This window comes from Chenopodium album, chromosome 20, assembly GCF_948465745.1.
Source record: "Chenopodium album chromosome 20, dcCheAlbu1.1, whole genome shotgun sequence".
Taxonomy (NCBI): Eukaryota; Viridiplantae; Streptophyta; class Magnoliopsida; order Caryophyllales; family Amaranthaceae; genus Chenopodium; species Chenopodium album.
The window spans coordinates 12,729,683-12,755,456 of NC_137853.1; the positions used below are offsets into that span (position 1 = coordinate 12,729,683).

General features: G+C 33.5%; 3 protein-coding genes across 3 annotated transcripts; 2 read left to right on the plus strand and 1 right to left on the minus strand.

Annotated features, from left to right (window-relative positions):
* The first annotated feature begins 1,264 nt into the window (after positions 1-1,264).
* On the plus strand, positions 1,265-4,529 carry LOC145597589 (uncharacterized). Its single transcript, XM_081653788.1, has 2 exons — positions 1,265-1,402; positions 2,350-4,529. The coding sequence occupies exons 1-2, from the start codon at positions 1,379-1,381 to the stop codon at positions 4,369-4,371; spliced, it is 2,046 nt and encodes a 681-aa protein (XP_081509914.1). The 5' UTR covers positions 1,265-1,378; the 3' UTR covers positions 4,372-4,529.
* A 9,543-nt stretch (positions 4,530-14,072) lies between these two features.
* On the plus strand, positions 14,073-17,051 carry LOC145597940 (small ribosomal subunit protein uS3z-like). The gene is made up of 5 exons (XM_081654223.1): positions 14,073-14,337; positions 14,447-14,618; positions 16,288-16,342; positions 16,425-16,556; positions 16,663-17,051. The coding sequence occupies exons 1-5, from the start codon at positions 14,160-14,162 to the stop codon at positions 16,855-16,857; spliced, it is 732 nt and encodes a 243-aa protein (XP_081510349.1). The 5' UTR covers positions 14,073-14,159; the 3' UTR covers positions 16,858-17,051.
* A 1,654-nt stretch (positions 17,052-18,705) lies between these two features.
* Positions 18,706-24,749, minus strand: LOC145598665 (uncharacterized). The gene is made up of 10 exons (XM_081655047.1): positions 24,687-24,749; positions 23,761-24,019; positions 23,442-23,646; positions 23,089-23,179; positions 22,817-22,962; positions 21,290-21,533; positions 21,080-21,184; positions 20,771-20,953; positions 20,463-20,667; positions 18,706-19,342 (listed from the first exon to the last, which is right to left on the minus strand). Exons 2-10 carry the CDS (start codon positions 23,981-23,983, stop codon positions 18,855-18,857), a joined length of 1,890 nt encoding a protein of 629 aa, XP_081511173.1. The 5' UTR covers positions 23,984-24,019; positions 24,687-24,749; the 3' UTR covers positions 18,706-18,854.
* Positions 24,750-25,774: the final 1,025 nt, after the last annotated feature.

The following is a 25,774-nucleotide window of genomic DNA, read 5'->3' on the forward strand; positions in this document are numbered from 1 at the left end:
GTTGGATGGGGCACCGGTGGGTGGGTTGGTTTTTTTTTTTTTAAAATAAAAATTATTTAAAAAAATTTAAAAACTAACTATGGTTAATGAATTTAAATTAAAATAAGTATTATCTTTGGTAATCAAAACTTAGGTTTACCAAAGATAATAAAAAATTTTGTAATTCACCACTGAGAAAAGTAAAAAGTATGGTGTTACCAAAGAGAATTTCCCTTTGTTTTTCTGAGAAGCTGCAAAAATTTACGTAGTAAATAAAATGCGACAGATGGACCTCTGATGATCAGCACATAACACAGATTTGTGAGTCCAAATCTATTACAGATGGGCACTAATGACCCAACCCCAACATCTGATCTCGTTTTAATATATATATATATATATATATATATATATATATATATATATATATATATATATATATATTTGACACAACATCTGATCTCGTTATAACTCATTCGTTGTCTCTACTCTCTATGTAGAACTTAAAGGGAACTGAGATAATTTGACGATTTGTGAGTGCATTTAAGCTAAGCAAAGGGTTTGGCTAACGAAAATGCTAAATGACATAGAAAATGACTAAAATGGTTTAGAGAGGTAATGGGATTGAACAAAAGGATTGTACATTTTGTACAAACAAATTACAGGTTCATTATGCAACCAAGACCAAATTAGATGGTGCCATACGTTTCATCATGGACTTTATTGTAGGGCAACACATTTTGGTGTTTACACTAAGACGCTTAAAGTTGGGGCCAAAGTCACCAAAACACTTAAAAGGTCGTTTTTCATAAATGGAGCAATTAAAAAGACCACTTATAGTAACCGGATTATTTTTTTTATAAAATTAGGAAGTCATATAAAACAGATAAATTAGCAATTAATGGAGCAATTAAAAAGACCACTTATATCATTATCTAAGTCATATAAAACAGATAAATTAGCAAAAAAAAAATTGAACTAAACTGATTGGAGCTAAACTAAACTGAATTGAGCTAATTGAAGCTGAACTGAACTGAAATTAAGCTGAATAGAAAGATGACTTACCCTCAAAGTTGAGGCTTTCAACCGCGTCATTTTTTTCCTACGCAATACACTCGGCAAAACTCAAAATTTTCAACATTCTACAACACGTCATATTACAGTGACCCTTGATGTACGCAATTTAGGTGACAGCATCGTCTTTGACGTGCCACGAAAGTGTCTATCCCTAAAATGACCAATCCCATAAAGCTGTGATATTATGATAGGTGCAACCCCTGTAACACTGCTACACACCCAAAATATATAAATAAACCATTCTTACAATACTATTTTCAGAAATCTTTCTATCTTCTCTCTAAAATTTTCATCTTTAATCACAAGTCAAAAAACGAAAGCAATGAACACACTAGAAGCTCAAAAGGTTTGATTTTTTTTTTTTTATTATTTATTCTTTTGATCTGTAATTAATTTATTAATCCTTTTTTATGATTAATTTTATGCTGATTTTTTTGTTGTATGATTATTTTAATTGTTCAATTGTTTATCACACGAGTTTGGTTTGATTATGATTGATAGTTTAATTTCTGGGGAATTCAGATGGAATTCTGTTATCAGGCTACATTTTTCTGATTTATTATTTTTTTTCAATTGTATATTTTTTGGGGGTCTGAATTTTAGCTTTAAGATCATATTGGATCATTCAATGGCAGATTTTTCTGATTTTTTTTTACCTGATTTTATGCTGGATTTCTTATATTATTGCTCTATTCACGGTTAATTTTTGTTTTTTATTAGCAAATTATAACCCGGAGGGTAATTTTAATTAAATTTATTGGTGTTGTTTGATATAATCATGTAGAATTGACTTTAAAAAGCAATCTGATGCTGTATTATTGTTTCTAAATTATTGAAAATTTGAAGCAGCTGCTGTATCTGGGATGACCAATTTAAGGCATCTTAGCTTTTGCTTATTGTTTTGTGAAAATCTAGTAAACGTTGCATTTGTTTGTGTTAGATTACATCAACTATTTCATGAATTTTGGTTGAGTAAAATGAATTATCTAAGTGTCATACCAAAGTCCTAGTGTTGAGCACCGGACTCGGATATTTGACTTGAAATGAAGAGTCGGAATAACATAGTATGGGAGTGTTATGATAGCGGGTACATTGGCGTATATGGTATTGGATTAGACATGAAAGTGTTGATGAGTTAATATCTTTTTAATTAAAATTATATCATTTTCCTGTCAAAATAAGAAAGAAGTAAGAAACAAAATATCATTTTGTGCTTTGAGTCTGATTAGCATTTAACATTTCACAGATTGTTTGCTTAATTGAGATTGATGTTGTGGTGAATATGTCCTGCAGGAAACTAACATGGGCGATGCATCTGAATTTGTTATGGTCGAAAAAGAAGAACTGCCGTGCCATAAAGATACCAATATCGTAGAGAAAGAGAAAGAGAAGTTAAAAGAGTATGATGTTCCTATACATAGTGAAGTAGAAGAAACAGAGAAAGAGAAGTTGAAAGAGTATGATGTTCCGATACATGTTGAAGCAGAAGAAACAGAGAAAGTGGAAAAGAGTAATAAACGCGTACAAGAAGATGAAGAAGTAAAGGATACAGTAAAGGAGAAGAGTGTTGGTGATCCACGTGAGTTGGAACGAGAAGAGAAAGTGAAGAGTGCTGAGAAGGATAACAAGAAAGGTAACGGAAAGAAGATTAAGGAGCAACAGGAACACCCAAAGACTGAAGATCTGAAACAAGAATCAGTGCAACAGCAGGAGATTGAAAATGATAACAAAAAGAAAAGGAAAAAGAAGGAAGATGAGGTTAAGGATGGGTCTAAGGATGGAAAACAGAAGGAGAAAGAGACGGACAAGAAAAATAAGTCGGAGAAGAAAGTTGAAAAGAAGGAAAAGGCAGCCGAGAATGAAGAAGACACAGCTGAAGAATCAGATGAAGAGTCGGATAAGAAAAAAGACAAGAAAGGAGACAAGAAGAAGGAGAAGAAAGACAAGAGTGTAGAGGTAGAGTCTGAAGATGGAAAAGTGAACAAAAAAAACGACAAGGACCAGAAGAAAAAAAAGAAGGATGAAGAAAAAGAGGGGAAGAACAAGAATGAGCAAGATGGAAAAATAAAAGAAAAATCAGAAGAGAAGAAGGAGAAAGAATTGAAGAAGAAACAAAAAGATGAGAAGCCTGAAGTTGAAGGTGTAAAAAAGGAGAAGAAGAATGAATCTAAGAAAGATAAGAAAGTCAAAGAAGAGAAAGCAGAGGAATCAGAGGAAGAGCTAGCAAAGGAGAAAGACAAGAAAGGGGACAAGAAGATTAAGAAGATTGATAAGAAGCATGTAGATGAAGATGAGGTGAAGGTAGAGTCAGAACATGAAAAAGAGAAAGAAAAGGACAAGAAGAATGGGAAGAAGAATAAGGATGATGATAAAGGTAAGAAAGAGAAGAAGATAAAAGAAGGTCGCGAGGAAGGATCTACAGAGGAAGAAGGGAAGGACAAAAAGAAGGAAAAGAAAGATAAGAAGCACAAAAGCAAAGACAGTGAAGGGGAGAATAAGGATGAGGTTGGCTCAGAGGAGGATGAGTTGAAAAAAGATAAGATAAAGAAGAAATCTGTGTCTGAGAAAACTAGAGAGTGTGTAGAAGCAGGAGAGGAGCAGGACAAAAAGGAAGAAAAGAAGGAGAAGAAGAAAGACAAGACAAAGCATAAGTCTGGAGATGATTCAGCGAGAGAATCGGAAGCGGAAGGGAAAAAAGAAAAATCAGAAGGAAAAGTGAAAAAGAAGAAAGATAAGAAACTGAAGGATGAATCTCATGTAGAAGATGACTCATCAGAAGAAACTGAGAAAAAGAAGCAAAAAAAGAAAGATAAGAAAAAACCAAAGGATGATAAGAAGTGCAAGGATGAAATTGCTTCAAGGGAGATAATTAGTGATAAAGATTCGGAGGATATTGATGAGGAACAGCAGAAGAAAATAAAAAAGAAAGAGAAGGCAAAGAGTAAAAAAGATGAGGGTGATGATAAGGTCAAAGATCTTGTGAAGCTAAAGAAAAAGCTGGGAAAGGTTGAGGGAAAGATAGAAGCGCTTCTTATAGAAAAGGCCAGCCTCGTGAGTCAAATTAAAGAGGCGGAGGATAAGAATCGTGCATTGCTTGACACAGTCAAAGAAATACAGGGTGTTCCTTCCACAATTCAAACAGGGAAAATGAAGGAGGTGGCAACAAATAACAATGATAATACAAACAAACATGAAGATGCAGTTGCACTTGTAGCTAAGGATGTAAGGATTGAGAAGGTAGAGAATGAACACTTTGTCATTCCTGAGAAGTGTAAAGATGTAGCCATTCAAGAAGTTGAAACTCAAGCACCATAGGATTTTATTCAGATTGCTTGGAAAGAAGATGAAGATGAAGATGGTTGGTGAGACACTTGTATTTTATGTTGTTTTTGTTTTTGTGTGTACTGTGAGTTTACTATGCGTGAAAACAATTTCTAAGAATGTATGAAATGAATAAAGTAAATTTTGGATCAGACGATTTCCTTTATACTTAATTTTCTTTAGCCGAGAGTAGTTTTTAGTCCTCATCTTTAATCTATAGAATATTTTCACCCCAGTGTCAGATGGCAGCATAATCTTTTCTATTGTTTTTGATCCCTTACGTCTGCGTTGAGCCTTTGTATCATAATCATAAGTCGCTCCTATGATTCATTTGTTGATCATTAATACACAATTCCAGCATTCAGAGCTCAGTTGGTAACTACATTTTTCCAATTCTATAATCTTATGTACTTCGACCATTACACATTATTTTCTGTGCTGAGCTCAGTGTGCTAACTTCTGATTGTATGCCAGAATTGTGTTAAGATCAATTGCTTTATATTCGTTAAATAATTTAAATAATTGAACTCCATACATGTCTGTTATTTGTAATATCAAATTTTTTGATTGCATTGCTTATCTGAATGATTGAACTTCATGCAATGTATATTCTGAATTCTTGAGCTTCTTAGTATGGAACGTGATTGGATAACAATGATTGGATTTGTTGCTGCTAGATTTCTATTATCTGACTTATTTGTTGCAGTTTAATCCTTGAAATTGCAAGCTGATTTTTCCAGAATGTTTTCATTTCTATCCCAAAGCAGCATGTAGTTTTTCATAGACAAGCTTTGTTCATTCTTTTATCACTCTCTACTGATGATAGTTTTCATAATCTGAATGCATCTGTTGAAGCGCAAAGTATTAATTATAACTGTTGGTGGTAATGTTAAATAAATATGGATTTTTTATTTTTTTTATGTATTTGTCGTTTAAGATTTTTCTACTACGAGTAGTTATTTGCTTAGGGACATGGCTGGGTACATTTTATTCTATTCAAATGTGTAACTTTTTGTGCAAATCGAGAGACTTTGGTGGCAAGTGATGCCAGAATACCTTGTACAGTCATTTACTACAGTGAAGTAGATAAAGACATTGAATTATGATCCTCTTGAAGGTCTGGTAACAGAAAGGAAACTCTTTGATAATCAATGAGGAAGTCGGAGCATCATAATAAAAGATCCCAAGAGAAGGGGTAGTTGTTGAAGTACCATCACTGGCCAAAATTAAAAAAGGCATGACTTGGCTCAACCTAGATTATGTTGTGGAGAAGATTCTGGGGGCATATAAGGATTCTTGCATACTAGAGCCTGCATGTTCTTTTGCTTGTTGCCATCTTAGTCGTGAGCCATTTGCCTCCCTTCTTGTATTTGTGTTCATATTGCATGTCCCTTTCATATTTCTTTTCCCTTTAAACTATTTTATCCTCATCATTATTCAGGGCTAATGTAGAGACAACTTCTGAGGGTGAGGGATAGCTCAAGTGGTTAGAGCTTCCTTCCCGATTCCGGGAGATCTTGGGATCGATTCTCACCCCCGCCCTTGTGGCTCTCTAAACACCCAAAAAAAAAAAAAAAAAAAAGGAAGAGAGACAATTTCTTTTCTTTCTATAAGTGAGTAAAAAAAAAAAAAAAAAAAAAAAAAAAAAAGAAAAAAAAAAGAATGGATAAAGTATGAATTTTGGCCTCGTTAAATGTTTTATTCAGGTTTAATGTAGAAGCAACTTCTTTTCTTTCTGTAAGTGGTAAACCTGTTACATTTAGGCCTTGCTTTGCCATCCACAAGGAGCTCTGCTGCTGTGGTTGTCGTCTCCAGCATCCAGGATTATGTGAGGTTTGATTGCCTGGTTAGTGTTTCTGATATGGCTGTCCCGATTTGCTTGTTGGTCTTTACAATTAATATCAGCAAGTTCGATCAAATATTAACTGTTTCAAGATGAGTTTATCTGTCCATATGCTAGTGTGCATTACAAAAGAGACAACTTTTTATTATCTTGAATCTTGCTGCATCATTGATTGCTAGCCTTTCTTGATGTTTGTTTATGCTGCGTTAAAATTTCAGCTTATCTTAAAAAGTTTGTTGTGATTGATACTTGTTATAGGACATAGTGGGTGTTCACTATCACCATTTATTTTTGTTTTATTTGATAAGTATTATTCACTATCACACTTGCAATAATTATATAAGCAGATTATTGATCTGGTGATGCTGTCCTATATTTGTTAAACTTTTGTTTTGTGGTTTTCCCCCCGCTTTATTACATTTGTGATTTTTGGATAATGTCATTGTATACTTTTGTGGAATAATTAGATTATGGGCCTAGGCAATGCCCCGGGTCATTGCATGAATAACTTTTTTTTTACTCTTATGCATCAGTGTCATGATCAAATCCAAATTTTTTCATTCAGTATTATTTTTGTAAAATTTTGTGAGGATAATATTGTTAAGTGGCTTATTTAGTGGTTAAGCCTTTAGTTTTTTTTTTTTTTTTTTTTTTTTTTCAAAAAATAAATTAATTATTAAATACTTCATTATCAAAGGATAACATGTAATATAACATAGTTTAATGGTTAAGACTTTAGTGCTTAAACTTGAGGCTGTGAGTTCAAGTCTTGTAGTTTTCATATACAAGAAAATTATAAATGAAAAGCGAACTTATTGCATGAAATCCATATTTATTTAACATTACCTGAAGTTTTCATAATCTGAATGCATCTGTCCAGCCATGTTGTTGCTTGTGCTGGCAGTAGCATCAATAGTTGTGTGATCACCAATTTAGGTTACCAATTTAGGTTCTCTTTATTTCACATCAGCTTAATGTTCATCTTTTGCTGAATTTCAGCAAAGATTGTACAAACGCGTCATGGAGCTACTGCATGCTGTAATTTCAATACCCCATTTTGAACAAACTAATAAAGTTCTTTGTAGGCTTTAAGTTTGGGTGGACACTTCACCTTATTAAAAGAATATTAAGCCTGATGAGTACTCTCCCTGATTTTGTGCTTTCACTTTTTTTTAAAAAAAAAAAAATCCTTAATTCAACCCAAAATCAGACCATGAAAAGTCTAACAGCAGCATGTATGCAGCTGAATGGCAACCAAGAGATACCAGAATCTAGTAACAGCAGTAAAGTCAGTCAATTAATGTCATCTTTTAGATAAAGTTTGTTCATTATTTTGCTTCATTGTCTGAAAATTGGAATGGTTATTTGTGTCATTCAAGAGTATAGGCAAGAGTGTCTGATGCGGGGAAGTATTTGTGCAGTAGCTCCTGTTTTCTTCTAGTAAATGATGACTACATGTCTACATGAGTATTGTCAATGACATGGAAGGCTGAAAAAGGCTCACCATAGGGTGCATATGTATATGCAGTGATCAAAATTTTGTGAATTTGGCTAGGATTTTGATTGCGTTACTGAGTGGGAAAATTGCATATTTGTTTTGAAAATCTGGAACATATCAATCCCTGGAAGCAATTTTATTTAAACCAAAACTTTAAATTCTTTTCATAGCTTTGGCTAAAATATAGAGGTTAGGCCGTAAATTAACATTCTAGTGAATCTTTGGTCGGGACTCATCACCATAATCAACACCCAATGATTTTCTTTTAGTCACCACATCATTTTCGATCTATTCTTTTGGGATTGTTGTTTAAATTTGATATGATACTGTGATTACTGTCCTCTTTTATTTGATTGATAGCATGGTTAAGCTTGCTATTATGCTGTCAAGTGCTCGAGAAGACGTGGAAATGGTGTGACTTACTGTGCTGAGATTGCACACAACATCTTTACGAAAAAGAGAAAGGATATTGTCGAGCGTGCTGCCCAGCTTGACATAGTAGTCACTAACAAGCTTGCCCGTCTGCGCAGCCAAGAAGACGAGTAGTTTTGTTTGTGGGATGAAATATGTGCAATCAAAGTTTTTTAGACTTTCATACTTGAATTTTGAATCCTTATAATGATCAATCTGTTTATTTTTGCAACCTATCTCAAAGTGACCTGTGTTAAAACTAGGTTGTATTTGAAGTTAAAGGTGTTACTAGACTTTGCTAGCTATTGTGGTTCAGTTTTTGGTATATCGTATATAATCTTGTGGTTTATTTGTTTCCAATTCAAGACCTTACAGGCTTACACACACGAAGTACAAAACTATTAAGGAGTACTTCCATGGCAAGCCCCAGTTTCTCTCTCTTTTTTATTTTTTTTAGCTGCAATAACAGAAGGAGGAAAATCCCCAAACCAAGTTTTAACACCATCCAAATTCCTACTCAAAGAAGCTACATTATGGGCAACAAAAACCTTCCCTCCTCACAAACGAGAAGGTCAGGTTGACACCTAAGCTAGCAAGGTGAAAAATATCATTCAAGACGATACCCAAGGCACTGCAGTCATGCTTTTTATGATTCTGCTTATGAAAGAGCTCAAGACAGTCCATTTCCAGAGTAATGAGAGAAACCAGCATCCAGAGCAAAAGACAAAGAATGCCTGGCAGCCAGAGCTTCTGTCAATGTAACATTTTCAGAAGTAGTCCCCCACGAACAGCACGTAGCAGCCAGAGCATGTCCTGCAACATCCCGAACAACACCACCAAGACCAAAGCTACCATCATTGAAAACAGCAGCATCAACGTTTAACTTGACAGTCCCAAAGCAAGGGGGAAGCCACCTCGCTCTGAGAGGCTCACAGGCATTGATTTCCCTGGGAAGAGTCTCGTTGGCTTCATCAAATTCCCCAACAAGAGCAATAGCACGCTGCACAACATCAGTAGTCACCCCTTTTTCTTCGCAAAAATCCAGGAATTTCTCATAAGCCAGATTCCCCACAACAGTCCCCAGAACACATCCCACCACTTCTTATCTTTGAACTTGAAAGCAAGCAGATCACACAGAAGGCTCTAAAATTCAGATTTTTACCAAGGGAGCTATCAAGTCTGAGCGGAGATGTATACCACAACATCCTAGCATCATTGCAGAAAAAAACAGCATGCATGAATGCATGATTGACTCTTCCTTCTCACCACAGCAGGGGCAAAAGACACTGAGGGACATACCTCTTTTACACAAAGCCTGGCGCACCCCCAGTTTTGTTGGTTGATTAATTCAAACTTAGTTGGAGTATTTTTAGGAATATTGTTTTTAGTGTTTTGGTTATGTACTTAGTGGAGTAATGTTACTGTTACTATGTTAGTGGGATAATGATCCTAAATTATAGGACCCATTAGTCAGGTTTTTCATTCTATTTAAATGCATTATGTAAGTTGATTTCAGTGTGTGAATATATCGAATTATAAGTTTGAGTTTCTCCAATTATATACTTTTTCCGCTTTAGTATTGGTTCCAACAAGTTTCTCTTTGCTTTGTAATGGTTAAATAATTTAAATTATTGAACTCCATACATGTCTGTTATTTGTAATATCAAATAGTTTGATTCCATTGCTAATCTGAATTATTGAACTTCATGGTCTCATGGAATGAACATTCTGAATTCTTGCGCTTCTTAGTATGGTACATGATTGGATAACATTGACTGGATTTATTGCTGCTAGATTTTTATTATCTGACTTATTTGTTACAATTTAATCCTTGAGATTGCGCTAGCGCTAACTATTCCTGAATGTTTTCTTATCTATCTAAAGCAGCATGTTGTTTTGCATAGACAAGAGAAGCTTTGTTCATTCTTTAATCTTCTGCTACTAATATATTGTCTGAATGCATTTGTATTATTGTATAATTATTAATTAATGGCTGATAGTTTGTGCAGCATCAATAGTTGTGTGAAGTTTTCTTTTGTTTTGCGTCAGCTTAAAGTTCATCATTTGCTGAATTTCAGCAAATATTGCATGAATGCATCATGGAGCCACTGCATGCTGTGATTTCAATACCCCATTTTGAGCAAAGTTCCTTCTCTTTGTGGCTTTAAGTTTAGGACACTTGACCTTAGTAGAAGGATGTTTAGCCTAACAAGGACTCTCCTTGATGTTGTGCTTTCATAAGGCTTTTTTTTTCTTATTCAACCCAACATAAGACCATGTAAAATCTAAAAAGCAACATATATGCAGCTGAATGGAAACCAATAGATACCAGTCTTGTAAGTAGTGAAGTCAAGCCAGTTTATGTCATCTTTCTGATTATGTTTGTTTATTCCTTTGCATCATTGCTTGAAAATTGGAATGATTATTTGAATCATTCAAGAGTGTCTGGTGCATGGGGGTAGTAGTTGCTCCTGTTTTCTTCGTGTAAATGATAATTACCTAAGTATTGTCAAAGTGGCATGGAAGGCTGAAACTAGCTCACCTTGGGATGCATATGTATATGCAGTGATTAAGATTTTGAACGCTATTCTATTGGAAACATTTGATTATGCCAGAGAATTTGTTTGAGGAGATGTGGAAATGGTGTCACCGCACAAGTTTTCATTAAGATTCATACTTTCACAGGATGGTTGGACATCTATGCTTTGGCTTCTTGTTTGTGCAATGCAGGCAACTATAGCCCCCTTATAGTTTAAAATCCATCCCAATGATTTTTGATTCCTATACAAGTCCATCATACATAATAGAATGATGATTAAGAAAAATGCTTACTGATTTCTGTACAGAGTACACTTTATTTTATATTTGTACAACAACATTTTAGATTGAGAAATATTAAAATAATACTGTGGACAAAAATTAGCACTCATATTAGTGTTGTGACATATTCAAGAAAAAGGCTATGCTTCCCAGTGAGGCAGTGTCATAGAAAATTTAGTTTGATGGGGTAGATTGTTCTCATTAACAATCAGTAAACAATAAGATGGATCACTAGTAGAGCTTTCGATTTCTAACCCGAACCGTTAAAACTAAATTTTCCGAACGTTTTTAAAAAGAAATGAACCGTTAAAAAACCATTTTTTGAAAACTAATCCGACCCAAAATTTTTCAACATGAAACTGAACCGAATTGAGTTTATGCAAATTGATCCGAGCCATTATAAAGCAAGACGGTTACAGCCCAAAACAAAAAATAAACCGAATCGCTTACTTTGAACCCCTCAACAACCCAATCCATTTTAAATCGAAATCGTTTAAATTCAACAAAAATCCGATAAACTCGAATCGTTTCAACCCGTAATCCATTGTGAGTATTGTGACCAAATCGTTTATAATCCGTAACCCGTTGAGACCGAACCCTTTTCAACTCGTTACTTGTTGAGACTGAACCGTTTACAACCCTTAACCCGTTAATACTGAACCGTTTACAACCCGTAGCTCGTTATGACTAAGTCGTTTACAACCCGTAGCTCGTTATGACTAAGTCGTTTACAACCCGTATCCCAATATGTTTATGCTCCGATCTGTTTCAACCTACTACTCGATAAACCCAGCTTATTTAGGACTTAACTCAATTATAGCCTAACCCGTTCCTACCCATTATCTGATTAACCCGACTCAATAGTGATACGACCCAATTTCAACCCGGTTTGATTTGAATTGAAACCAACTTCAAACTGGGAAAACCCGTTTTCAAACCGAAGCAGTTCAATCCATACTAATTATGACCTGAACCGATAATGACCCAACCCAATTTCACCAAATCTGTTTCAAATCGAAACTCGTTTTCAAACCGATCCAATTCAACCCAAATTAATTATGACCCGAATCAACAACGACTCGATAAGGATCCAAATTGCTTTGAATCGAAACCCGCTTTAAACTAGCTAACCCCGTTTTCAAACCTACCCAATTCAACCTAAACTGATTAAGACTTGAATCGGTTACAACCAGAACCAATTAGGACACGACCAGAATAGAAACCAAAGTTAATAAAATCATCAAACTAAACTGTTAATTTTCAAAACCAACCCAAATTAAACCCAAAATTGATAATCCCAACCCGAAACTGAACCGTTTGACCGAATTTACACCCGTACTAATGTTATCTTGGAAATATATTCACTATTTTTTAATTTTTTTAAGTATATCTTGAAAATAAATCTATTTAGTATTTATCCAATACTTCAAATTATTTATGACAACACTATGTATTATAGGAGCTTAAAAGGTTCTTTTATTTGTTTAATTTTAATTTTTATTTTTAAGTATTGCATATTTTTTTTCATCTAATAAATTTCAATAATCATCAATAACATAATACTAATACAGACACCAGGAGTGACACGTTTCACTTCCGGATGTTATTTTTTCCCTCCAAAATCCCCCATCCCCTTTTTAGCAAAAAATCTTTAATTTTTAGAAAAATTTGTATAATACAACTATAATAATATTCTAAATCTTATATATATACTATCTTTAAATAATATATATATATATATATATATATATATATATATATATATATATATATATATATATATATATATATATATATATATATATATATATATATCTTTTTTTTTTTATTTCGTGCTCTTAATTCTTCCATACACATTTACCTAAAATGTTAGCTATTCTAACTCTTTTTTTTTAATTATAGTATAAGTGAGCAACTTGTTCAAATAAAAGATACTATCATTATCGTCTATTGAAAATTTTCCCTAAAAGTAATAATAAAATTGATTCATATAATTGATATTAAAGAAATTACTTAAATCATCACTTTAATTTTTTTTTTTTTTTTTTTTCAAAAGTGAAGTATCCTTCAATTTTTTTGTTATTATGTAATTAAATAAGTTTATATCTTAGTAAATACAAAAACATATATTGTCTTTTGCCGAAACACGTGATTGAGCTGATAAATTTATTACATTCGACATTATAAAAAAGAGTATAGTAAAAGATACATCGGGCATAGTGACAAATGACATCTTCTTGTGTATCAAACAAGTGTTGCCTAATTGTTGATTATAACTGCCTTTAATGGTCCGACTATTTATTTCCATTGAAGTTTTTTTATTCGGTATGAAGGTGATATATTATTTGTAAATTATATCCTCCATTTTTACATGTATGTTGTGCTAATAGTTTTACTGTAGATTTTATTCTGTTGTTTGATTAATATTTTCATGTTTATTAAAATTAAAGGCATATATATAAATAAGTCTTTAGTCATATAGTCACTAGATTATACAGTTTTATCGGGAATAATATGCATCAGTAATGTAATATAATGTATACTACTTTTAAATATTTTCAACACAACTAATCAACAATAAAAAAATTTCTCTATTGTAGTTTTTATAATTTTTACATTATAATTTTATTTTTCTATATGCATTGCATTTTTTTTTTATTCCACATGAGTTCCTCATTTTTATATTATATCACAACTAATTATAAGAAAATGATTATTACTGTCGTGCATCGCACGGACACTAATCTAGTTGAATACATACATGATACACCGAAATGTTTTTCAATCACATTATTTTTCCTAAGCCATTTTTATTTTATAAAAATGCAATCGAATACAAATTCTATATTGAGTAAATTTTGATTTATCTATATATGTATTGATTTAAAAATCCGTGACTTGGGAATTACCTAGTTAATTTGATAATACCAGATAAAGATGGATTTATTAGTTTCAAATTTTCAAACATGTATAATGGGTCACATACTCACATATATTGCATTCACAAATATCAACCCAAAAGAAATGATAAAAACCTAACACACACAAAAACAAAATAAAGCCCAATCTTCCAATAACCTCAAAAAACCCTAATATTTATAACACCCCTCAATCTCAAAGTCCATAACCACAAGATCCAAAATTAGGGTTTTAGATTTTTAGGGTTATATCATTTCCGCCCCTTTCTCTCTCCTCGGAGATCCTGCAATCATGGCGACCCAGATGAGCAAGAAGCGAAAGTTCGTCGCTGATGGCGTCTTCTACGCTGAACTCAACGAAGTTTTCACTAGAGAGCTTGCTGAAGATGGTTACTCTGGTGTTGAAGTTAGGGTTACTCCTATGCGCACTGAGATCATCATTAGGGCTACTCGTACCCAAAATGTTCTTGGTAATTCTAATTTCCCCTTTTTTTTTTTGGGTTTTTGATTTCATTTTGGGATTTTGATTTGGGATTTTGATTTTTGGATTTGGGGTTTTGATTGTTTGGATTGGATCAGGTGAGAAGGGAAGAAGGATTAGGGAGCTGACCTCGATTGTTCAGAAGAGGTTCAAGTTTCCAGAAAACACTGTTGAATTGTATGCTGAGAAGGTTAACAACAGGGGTCTTTGCGCTATTGCTCAGTGCGAGTCTCTTCGTTACAAGCTTCTCGGTGGTCTTGCTGTCAGAAGGTATATAATCTTTAAACCTTTTTTTTTCCCATTAAATTTTAGTTTTGATTCGTTAAATTTATCGTAGATATTCTAAAGTTATCAACTTTAATGTTAATTAATTATACAGTGGAGCATTGATTAATAATGCATTGGTATTTGTGTGATTGTTAATTTGGGAAATGAATAATTATGTAACTTGTTTCATGCTGAGATCCTGCAAAATGTGCTTATGAAATGGAATTTGATTTATCTTGAATTTTCTAGATTTTAAATTGTTGTATAGAAGTTTTGTATGAATTTATTTGTTACTGGGTTGATTAACATATATGCTAAACATATGTAGCCTTGAATGTTTTTGTTAGAATTATGTAATTCTTATGCTTTCTTTATGTTGAGTTTCTGTTTGTTTAATGACGATTTCGCTGCCAAATTTGGTTAGTTTGCATTTGAGTTTCTGTTTGTTTAATGACAATGTGGCTGCCAAATTTTGTTAGTTTGCATTCGAGTTTCAAGCTAGATTGCATTGTTGTTATCTAATGACAATGTCTGCCAAATTTTATTAGTTTGCATTTGTTTGAATTCGCAGTTGCAGATGTTGATCTGATTAATTTTTTACATGAACTGATATCCTTGGATGGTGAACTGTTTTGCTTTGTGTGATATGGGTTATGCTGTCTTCTTGTAGCTTGTTGTATGTTGTATTGTCCATTTTAATGTCTTTCATTGAACATTAATGATTGTCATCCATAAAGCAGATTGGTTCCTCTGTACCTGTTCTGTGTCGGAAGGTGACTAGATTAAAACCATCCTTCGTGCTATTATCCTCGTGACATAAGTTGATTATGCACGTATAACCTGCTAGAGGGCACATCTATTAAGCCAGCCTTAATAACCTGTTTTTTGCTTTAATTTTGTATGAATAATTCATAAATTGTGAGCTATTTTTTTGTTTTAAATATTAGTGATATGTTGTTAAGATTGATGGATTTCTAATGTCTGTATAAGGTCATGTTGTATAATTAGTGTTTATACCTTCCAATAGAGGAAACTAAAAACCGAAATCAATAGAAAAAACTCTGTATCTTAGAATTATGATGTATTGACTCATTATTTGTATTTCAATATTGTGACAGACTATTGTTGATATTGCTTGTTTATCTTGTTGCCAGTAATATTTACAGGGCTATTTGCTTATTAACTTTTGGCCATTTGCATTAAGGTTATGTCTAACTTTCATGTTTTGTTAATTATTCAAATGGGGAGATATGCTTTTCTTCTAATGTCTTCTACAAAGCTAATTGGTCTTTCTATACCAATCTTGTGTCGGAAGTTGACTATATTGAAGCTCCTCTCTTTCATTCTCCTACTGAGACATTCATGTAGAATTGTTAGCGAGGGCATAAAATATGGTTCTTATTTCCTTGATCTTGTTCATTTTTTGTACTTTTAAAATATTTGTTCTTTGGAAGTGTTGCAGTGTTGTGCTTTATTGATGATGTCTGTGAAACAATTGGCGTGAACCCATCTGATGTAGTCTTTTTTGGTTACTGCAATTGTTTGTTGTGTACCCTACATGAAATAAAACCTCATCTTATGAATAATTCTCTCTTAAACATGCAACAGTTTCTGGCTCATTGATTTTTCCTAATTCTAATTTTTCTGGTGGATGTATGATTTTCTCTTTCAGGGCGTGTTACGGTGTTTTGAGATTTGTCATGGAAAGTGGTGCCAAGGGTTGTGAGGTATGTTCATAGCCTCCTAGATTTACCCTGTATAGTTTGCAATTGACTGTTCCTTGTAATTTACCTTTTGCTGTTTGAACAGGTCATTGTTAGTGGCAAATTGAGGGCACAGCGTGCTAAGTCCATGAAGTTCAAGGATGGATATATGATTTCCTCTGGTCAACCAGTTGTTGAGTACATTGACTCAGCAATCCGACACGTGCTTCTTAGACAGGTAATCTTAATGTGCAAAATATGAATTTTTGTACGGGCTATCTTTTATATTTGTGGTGAGTCTTTTTTGTTGGTGTCTAATTTGGTTTTGTATTGGCTTAAAACAGGGAGTGCTTGGAATCAAGGTTAAGATCATGCTTGACTGGGATCCCAAGGGAAAGATTGGACCTCAAAAGCCAATCCCTGATGTTGTTGTTATCCTCCCACCGAAGGAAGATGAGGTCTATGCTAGGGTTCCAGTTTTGGCGCCAGAAGTTGATCTTGTAGATTCCAGTGGACCAGTACCTGTTGCCGTTGCATAAGTAGATTCACTAGGCTAGTTTACAGTACCTGTGATCCTCATTTTTGGTTTTCTTTTGTTTCATGTCAGCTTAATGTTCATCTTTTGCTGAATTTCAGCAAATATTGTACAACTGCGTCATGGAGCTATTGCATGCTGTAATTTCAATACATCGTTTGGGAGGAGACTTCACCTTATTAGAAGAATATTTAGCCTGATGTGGACTCTCCCTGATTTTGTGCTTTCATCAGGGTTTTTTTTTTTTTTAGTAATTCTTATTCAACCCAAATACAGACACCATGAAAAGTCTTAATGGCAGCATGTATGCAGGTGAATGGCAACCAAGCGATACCAGAATCTAGTCATAGCAGTAATGTAATCAATTGATGTCATCTTTTTGATTACGTTTGTTATTTTGCTTCATTGTTTGGAAATTGGAATGGTTATGTGTGTCATTCAAGATTGTAGGCAAGAGTGTTTGATGCATGGAAGTATTTTCTTTGAGTAAATGATAGCTACATGAGTATTGTCAGTGGCATGAAAGGCTGAAACTAGCTCCTAGGCAGTGATCAAGATTTTGTAAATTTTGCTAGGATTTTGATGTCTACTTTCTCTCATTTTTTTCTATACTGTGAAAAAACACAAACATGAACAATAAATTGGGACAAAGGGAGTTTTGTTTTGAAAATCTGAAAGCAATTTAATTATACCGGGACTCTAAATAGCATGGTGAGGCTTGCTATTATGCAGCCAAGTATTAAGAGAAGACGTGGAAATGGTGTGACCATCATGTCTTCATTGGGATTCATACTTTCAGAGGATAACTGGATATATTTATGCCCTGGCTGCTTACGTACAGTATGGAGAAGCTGCAGTAAAGGTACATGTCAACAATACCCCTTTCTTCTCTGCTTATACTTAAACGCATCCCGTAAGTGGGGTTGGCTACATAATCGACATGAGGACTTTCTAGGAGGTCATCTATCCTAATACTATTCTCAATCATTGTGGCTCTAAATAATAGTCGAGGTTGTTAAGTTTGTTTTTTTATTCTTTATTTTTATATATTTTTATTTTATTTTATTTTATTTTACTTCCTCCGTTAACTATTATTTGCAACATATACTATAAGTAGATGCTAACTATTATGTGCAACAAATGCTTTCTTTCCATTTTAGGTTATCATTTCTCTCTATCTCTCTTCTCATCACATGCACTCAATTTTTTCTCTCTTCATTTTACACTCACAAACAACTTTTGTCTAGGAGTCCGCAAACACCCCTTTGTTGCAAATAATAGTTAACGGAGGAAGTATTTTATTTTATTTATTTATTTTTTGTGGTCTGAAAGTGTTATTATATATTTATAGACATTTGTAATTCCTCTAAATCTTCATTAGCAATCCCGTCGATTCGTTAGGAAAAAGTTCATTGTTTATCGGTAGGCTCAACTTTGCAATGTTGATAGTTCCATCAGTTATTCACTTATTCCATATGTGCCTTTGTCTGTTCCCTCATATGAACGAGTAACCTCATTGCTTATCAGCTTATTCGTCAGTAATGCAACTCTGAAAGCATATTGTTAGTAACCCTATAAATATCCATCATATTAATAAATAATGGTGAGGTGCGCCAATCATCATATAAGAATTTGTGATAAATTGTACTCTAAAAATCAGGAATCATTTTTCTTTATTATCATTCTTTTATCTATAGAAATCACACTTTCATTGGGGTGAATTTTTAGTCGAAGTCAAACAGCGTTTTAGAATGAGAAATTTTAAGATGATGTGGACGAAACAAAGTCAAGACACTCTAAAATTCAGTAAATAAAATAGAACAAAATTAACACTTTATATTAGTGTTGGGATATATTTAAGAATAAGGCCATGCTTTCCTTGTGAGTTGTGACATGGAAAATTAAGTTTAATGGGGTATATTATTCTCAACAACAATCAGTTAACAATAAGATGGATCACTAGGAATATGAATCAAGGCCTAAGGCTACCCTAGCTGATTTCTAGTATTCCTTGCTAGGCTTTGTTGTTAATCCGAATCCGAATGGGAAAAGTGGGTCATAATGCGGATCACCCACATTCATAGGGAGCTGATCAACACTCTTGAACCAAGTTCTAGGGCTCTTCCCTGTGAAACCATAATCACCAAACAGAACATCAGCAACACCCTGACCCTCAGTACCCGGTAGCCAAGCAGCTACAAGGGCATTCATCTTGGAAACATATGGCTCGATTACAACAGGCCTGCCTGAGATGACAATGACAACACACTTGACTGCCCCACATACATTTTTAATGGTGCTGTAGCCGGGGTCAGCTATCGTTAGATTCATGCTGTCACCGAATGTCTCAGCATAAGGGGGTTCGCCCACCACGACTATGGCATAGGAGAATTTGTTGGACTTGACAAAGTTGCTATCAGGGTTCTCTTGGTACACTACTTTTGTTTTTGGATCAACTGTGCTCTTAATGGCTGTAAGGATCGTGGTCCCTGATTTATTTCAGTAAAATTGCTATTAGTCGCATGTCAAAAAACCCATCAAACTACAAAGGAGTAATACAGAACACTTTCAAGGCACAAAAATGAATAAGTACTAGGAAATTTTGTGTAGAACTACCCTAAAGATAGGGTCATTTGTGAACAACTACCCATTTTTTTTATTTGTTTTGAACTACCCACAAATTTGAAAACGTTTGGGTAGTACTACCCATTAACATTTTCCGTTCAATTAAAACGTTATCGGAGCCCACTTTTTTACTTTTCCCACCCAATTAACTCTCCCAATTTGTATAAAAGTTTTAATTTACCTTAACTAACTTAATTAGGGTTTTAATTAGAATTCATTTTAGGGTTCGTGAGTTTAGTATTATTTGGGGAATTTGATTTCTAAGGTTTGGGGGTTTAATTGTATTGGGGTTTTTGCTTATTTTAGCATTAATTGGCCATTGTAATTGAAAAAAGTGAAAAATTAGGCCAAAATAACAGTTTAATTGGATGAAAAACGTTAGTGGGTAGTGCTACCCAAATTTTTCCAAACTTACGGGTAGTTCTAAACAAATAAAAAAAAAATGGGTAGTTGTTCACAAATGACCCTATGTTTAGGGTAGTTCTACAAAAAATTTCCTAAATACTATGCTATTAACATACTTTAGTGTCCAAGGTACTTACTACAGTCTCAGAAATATAATCTGATCAAATTTTACCCTATAGAGTACACGGATTGATCAACGATTAATTTACACTTTATGTGTGATATATATTTCTTCAATGCTGAAGCACTTTAGATTTGGATTGCAAAAACTGTACTAATTTAAGCGAAAAAAAAATATCTATGAAAAATTATTTATTTATAAGCAAGAGATTTTTCTAAGGGCATGTCAAAGTCTACCATCAAAGTCTTCTCCTAAAAATATTAAGTCAAAAGCTTATGATACCTGAATCGCGCTGAAAATAGTGAAAGTATACAGAAAATAAGGAACATGGAGAAAATTATTACATTCACATGGTTGAACTATTATAAAACTTAGTCTAAAATTATGGCACATGTATGATCTGTAGACTTGCAGGAATGTGATTAAAGAAATCTTTAGTGAAGTGCAGAAAATGTTACCTTCAGTGAGGTTGTTTCCACTGAGTCCTTGCCACTCAATAGTCCATCCACCACATTGGTTACCTAGATTATCAGCATGGCTTCCAGCAACAAGTATCTTCGGCGCTTTCTTAGGAAGAGGTAGCATTGGCTTATCACCTTCCTGCCCATTCTTCAATAGCACCAGTGATTTCCTCACTGCTTCCCTTGCTATTTCTCGGTGTTCCTGTTTTATTCAGTGATTGAAATCATTGAATAAGCGTATAATTTGATGTTTCATTGTACAGAGGACTCTAACAAATGAATGTAAGCTTATTAGAAGTACAAACCTGACTTCCTAGCTGGTGGACTTGGCTGTTATCAGCCAATGGGTACTCGAATAAACCCATTTGAAACTTGACTCTTAGAATTCTATGTACTGCATCATCAATTCTGCTCATTGGGATTTGATTATCCTTTACTAGGGAGGTTAGGTTACTAATGAATTCTGTATAGTTGTAAGGAACCATGATCTGCATTGTTTACATACGAAATGTTGTATTAGAGCATGGTAAGTTAAGATATTAGACAGGTTTTATGCCGTAAAATGGCAGAGTTTATAGCAGAATTGAGTTCAAAGCAGGAGTTAATTACCATACCATATCAATGCCGGCATGAATGCCCTCTAGTACAGACTTTGGATAGTCAGCATGTGGTGGTGAAGTAATCCTGTCGAGGCCCTGCCAGTCGGATATAACAAATCCCTGCCATTTTTTTGTATATAAGAATCAAGAGTAACTAGTTAAAATCTGAACATAAATATGAAAGAAGTAAAGTTTGATCGGTTAGCTAGAGAAAAGGATACATACCCTGAATTTCAGTGTGTTTTTAAGGAAACCAGTAATGAGATTGTAATTAGAATGCATCTTAACACCATTCCAGCTGGAGTACGAAACCATGACTGTAGATACACCATTGATAATCGCGTTGTAGTAGCCAGGCATGTGAATGCTGAGCAACCCATGGAAGTCTATAACCGTGTTGTTCTCGTTGATCCCGTCTGTAGTTCCACCATCACCCACATAGTGCTTAGCACACGCAGCAACCTTGTTCCTGAATATAAACAGATCATCAAGCCATGTATAGCACGACAAACTCAAAATATTTAATCCAAACTCAATGGATATTTTTACTAACTATTTTTATTTCTTTCTTTTTTTTATAAATTTTAGTGTATATACAAGGATTGCTTGCTTATAGTCAATATTGTAACCTGAAACCTTGTTCCTGAAATTTTAGTGATTAACTCTATACAAGGATTGCTTGTAGTATGTATCATTCATAAATCATAATCTGATCGAATTATATAGCTCTCATGTTTTCTATAATGAATCACGCATACTGTCAAGAAGAGATACACAGTCTAGTAAAAAGATCATGGCGCGGTTGCTTCAGATTATCTATGCCCCCTCAGCCCTTCCAATACATCATCCTCAATCAGTCACTACCTCACTGGCATAGCTTAGAATTCAACTAAGTCCTTTTTTTAAGCCATATGATATTTAGTGAGATGATTATTTTAAATATTCAACTAATCACTCTGTCAGCAATGTTTTAGGACTTTGTTTTCCCTGACTTTAAGCTACTTGGAAAATTTAATATATGCTAATTGAAAACTCATACATCAAGTGGTTTTACTCTAATATATAATCAAGTCAATAGTTGAATTGTGGTCCAGATCACTCTTCTGTCATACCCCATCAATTTAGGCTTCTTCATTTGACCACTAAACCATAGTTTATTGTATCTGACATATTTTTTTTTCCAATCCACGTTTTGTAAACAATCAGAAAAGCATGCTAGCGGATCCAATCTAGATTAGCCATCATACTAGACTATGAATATATTCCAAAATTTTGTTTCAACAAAATGCTACTCCGTATTTCCTTCGTTCTATTTTATTTGCCTCATTTCTTTTTTAAACTGTCTCAATTTACTTGCCTCATTTCCTCAAGTAAATTGAGACAGACAACAGACAAACTAAAAGTCCAAAAACTTGCACAATCTAATAATGTCTCATTTACTAATTGTAACAATCAAGAAAATTATTACTAGTCTTGTTTTATTAATAAATTTACAGCCATAAATTAAATATACACTAATAAGAAGAAATGTAATTAAAGGCACAACTTAAGATAAGGTTTTTTTTTTTTTTTTTTTTTTTTTTTTTTGACAAACACTTAAGATAAGGTTGTTACTTGTTAGTAATAGATAAGGCATTTGGGAAAGAGTAATGTTGCAGATAACTTAAGATAGTAGAAAAAATTCAACTTCTAAAGTCAGTGAACCAAAAATTTAGTAACAGAAAAATGTACAAAGTTTTGAGAAGAACTTACTGTCCACCAACAAAGGGTACACCCTTTCTTGAATTGTGTGGGATTTCACCCTGTAAACCTGGTATAATCTGAGTCATTTCTTGGACGATTTTCGGATCTTCACTGTAACTCTCATAACATCTTCCCCATCTTGGATCTCTGCATACCTGTTTGATAATATAAAATGTATAGTTATATTATTGAGTATCTGAAAATTATTGATGATTTGCATCTACCTACTCTGAAATTATCAGTAGTTTATCACTGTATTAGCTGTTATTAAGTGAACATACCGCGATACAAGGTGCAAAAACATAAGGAATGCCGGTAGCTCTAACTTCCAATGCAGTTGCAGCACCAATTCTTTTAACTAGTTCAGGGTCCCTGATTCATAGATACATAGAAAGTTCATAGCAATGTATCTGAAATTGATCCTGGCACGTAAACCAAAAACTCGTAGCTACTCTTTCCGTTCCATAATTAACCTTCTATTTGGGATGTTCTAGCCCCAATAACCACCAATCCACTTTTTCATTCTCATGAATTTCCGTGCAAAAAGTAAAAGTTAACTATAGAACGGAGGGAGTATATATTATTTTATCTAGGTTAGCTATTAACCATTATATTCCGTAATAATTTAAATTACCTAGTAGCGCCCAATCCAACATTGTGAGGGAAAACAGTGGCCTTGTAGACATTGTTATGACCATGAACAGCATCAATCCCATAAATCATAGGAATACCGAGGCGAGTAGAGAGAGATCCTTGTTGGAACTCATTCACCATTTTGATCCAAGTCTCAGCAGAGGCCTGTGGAGCAGGAACACTCCCTCCTCCACTTAGTACACTCCCTTCAATATCGAACCACACCAAAAATTCAACGTACATTAGACATCGAAAAAATAACAAACATTTTAAAACACAAAAGAATTTGGCTACTTCATGTCAAATGATATGTAATTTACCAATGAAGTACTTGCTCATGACATCGCCGGAGGCAACACTCCTTTCAATCTGAGTCATTTGGCCAATCTTTTCCTCGAGTGTCATACGATTCATAAGGTCACGAATTCGAGCATTGATTGGTTGCTTAGGATCTTTGTACTTCACATACTCTGTATTTGCTAAAGTTGTGCAGCAACATATTGACAGCAAAATTGCCACCCAATAAATTGGATGCATTGCCATTTTGCTAATTTAAGGAAGCCTTCTTTTTCTAGTTCCCTTCAAATAAACAATGTAACAAATATTTGAGCTAAAATCATAAGTATGTAAAATGTTGCATAAGTATACATGAACTTTGATTTCTATATGATATTTTTTTTTCAAGATCTCATTTGATAATTTAATGTTCCCACGATTTCCCATCCCACATTGTCAAGAAAATTGACTGCATAAACCAACAAAATATCTAGAAAAAATTCAACAATAAAGATATGGGACCATACAGCATAATGAATATGTTACGCCCACATAAAATCATGCATTAAATCAAAACAACTAAGAAAATCAAAGCATGTCAATGAGAGAAATTAGTGACCACGATTCCATTTCGGAACATTGGACACTATTATAACTCCGTTTTGGAGTATAAAGGTCCTAAAAAACCAGTGTTATGGACTTAATTTCATCTCAGGTCTTAAGTGCCACCCCGAATATTTCAGTTAATCCATAAACACTAAATTACTATACTCCGTAAAACGAGTAAATCATCCTAATAACATACGGAGTACTATACATTAAATGCAGCAGCTAACAATGCAAATTAATACTCCGTACTAGACAAAAGAACCAAGTATAATTTTAAGCATTAAAAACTTGTACAATATTGTACATTCTAGTTAAAAATTTGAGTAATGCTTAATTAAAATTGAAGTAATCAAGAACTTACAATTAAAAAGAGAGAACTTTTTGGCTTACAACATACAATAGAAGTGGATGAGAGAAAGAGAGAGGAATTGAATGAGAAGTGAATAGTGAGTTGGAATGAGATGGGTATTTATAGAAAGTCAGATTTTCTTACGGGCTTCCTCGTCTGATTTGATTACATATTATTCTTGACAAGTCCAAAAAAGATTAGATTATCTTTAGTGACATCTACATATGACACAGATTAATTATATCCAAATTATTTTATCATAAAAATGTTCTACAATTTCTAATATTTTATTGCCGTCAACATTGTATAATAATTGGTCATTTCTTATCCTATATATATAAATTATTTTGCTTGCTCGTTAATTATGGATCTTGATCTGCTTTTATGGTAAGTATAATAAATACGAAGTGTCATACTTCATTTTTTTTTAATTTAATACCAGCACTATATATGGTTTTTTTTAGAGTGAGGAATAGCTTAGGTGGTAGTTTCAGGCTCTCTTAACACCAAAAAATAAATAAATAAATAAAAATAAATAAAAATCCTATATATGAATTTTGTTTTATGCATATTTTTATTAATTTTGATCATATATGAAGCTCTCTTCATCTTAAATTATTTGTAATATTTTGATTATTTGCACTATCTATACACTTCATTTATTTATTTTTGGATAATGTTTGAAAGCAATGTTAGTAGGTAAGTACAAATTCTTAAATGGACCTGGTTCACACTAATTTATTGTGGAACACTAACATTAGAGAAACTATGGTTGTTTTATTAATAAAAATAAAGATCACTATAATAATAATTAAGGTCACTATGTTGAAATAAAAGTCATTTAATAATGTATACACTATAAGAGGTTAAAATTTCAATGAAATATTTTATATAGTAGTCAATATAAATACTACGTAATAAAGATCACTATGCTAAAATTAGGGTCATACGCCGTATTTCAACTTCACAATAATATTAAGCGCTATACAAGTTTTGATAAAGGTTACTATGCTAAAAATAAGGTTACTATGTCAAAAATAAGGATCACTATGTTCAATATAATGTCAGTTGCGGCGTGTGTATAAACCTCGGGTCCACAA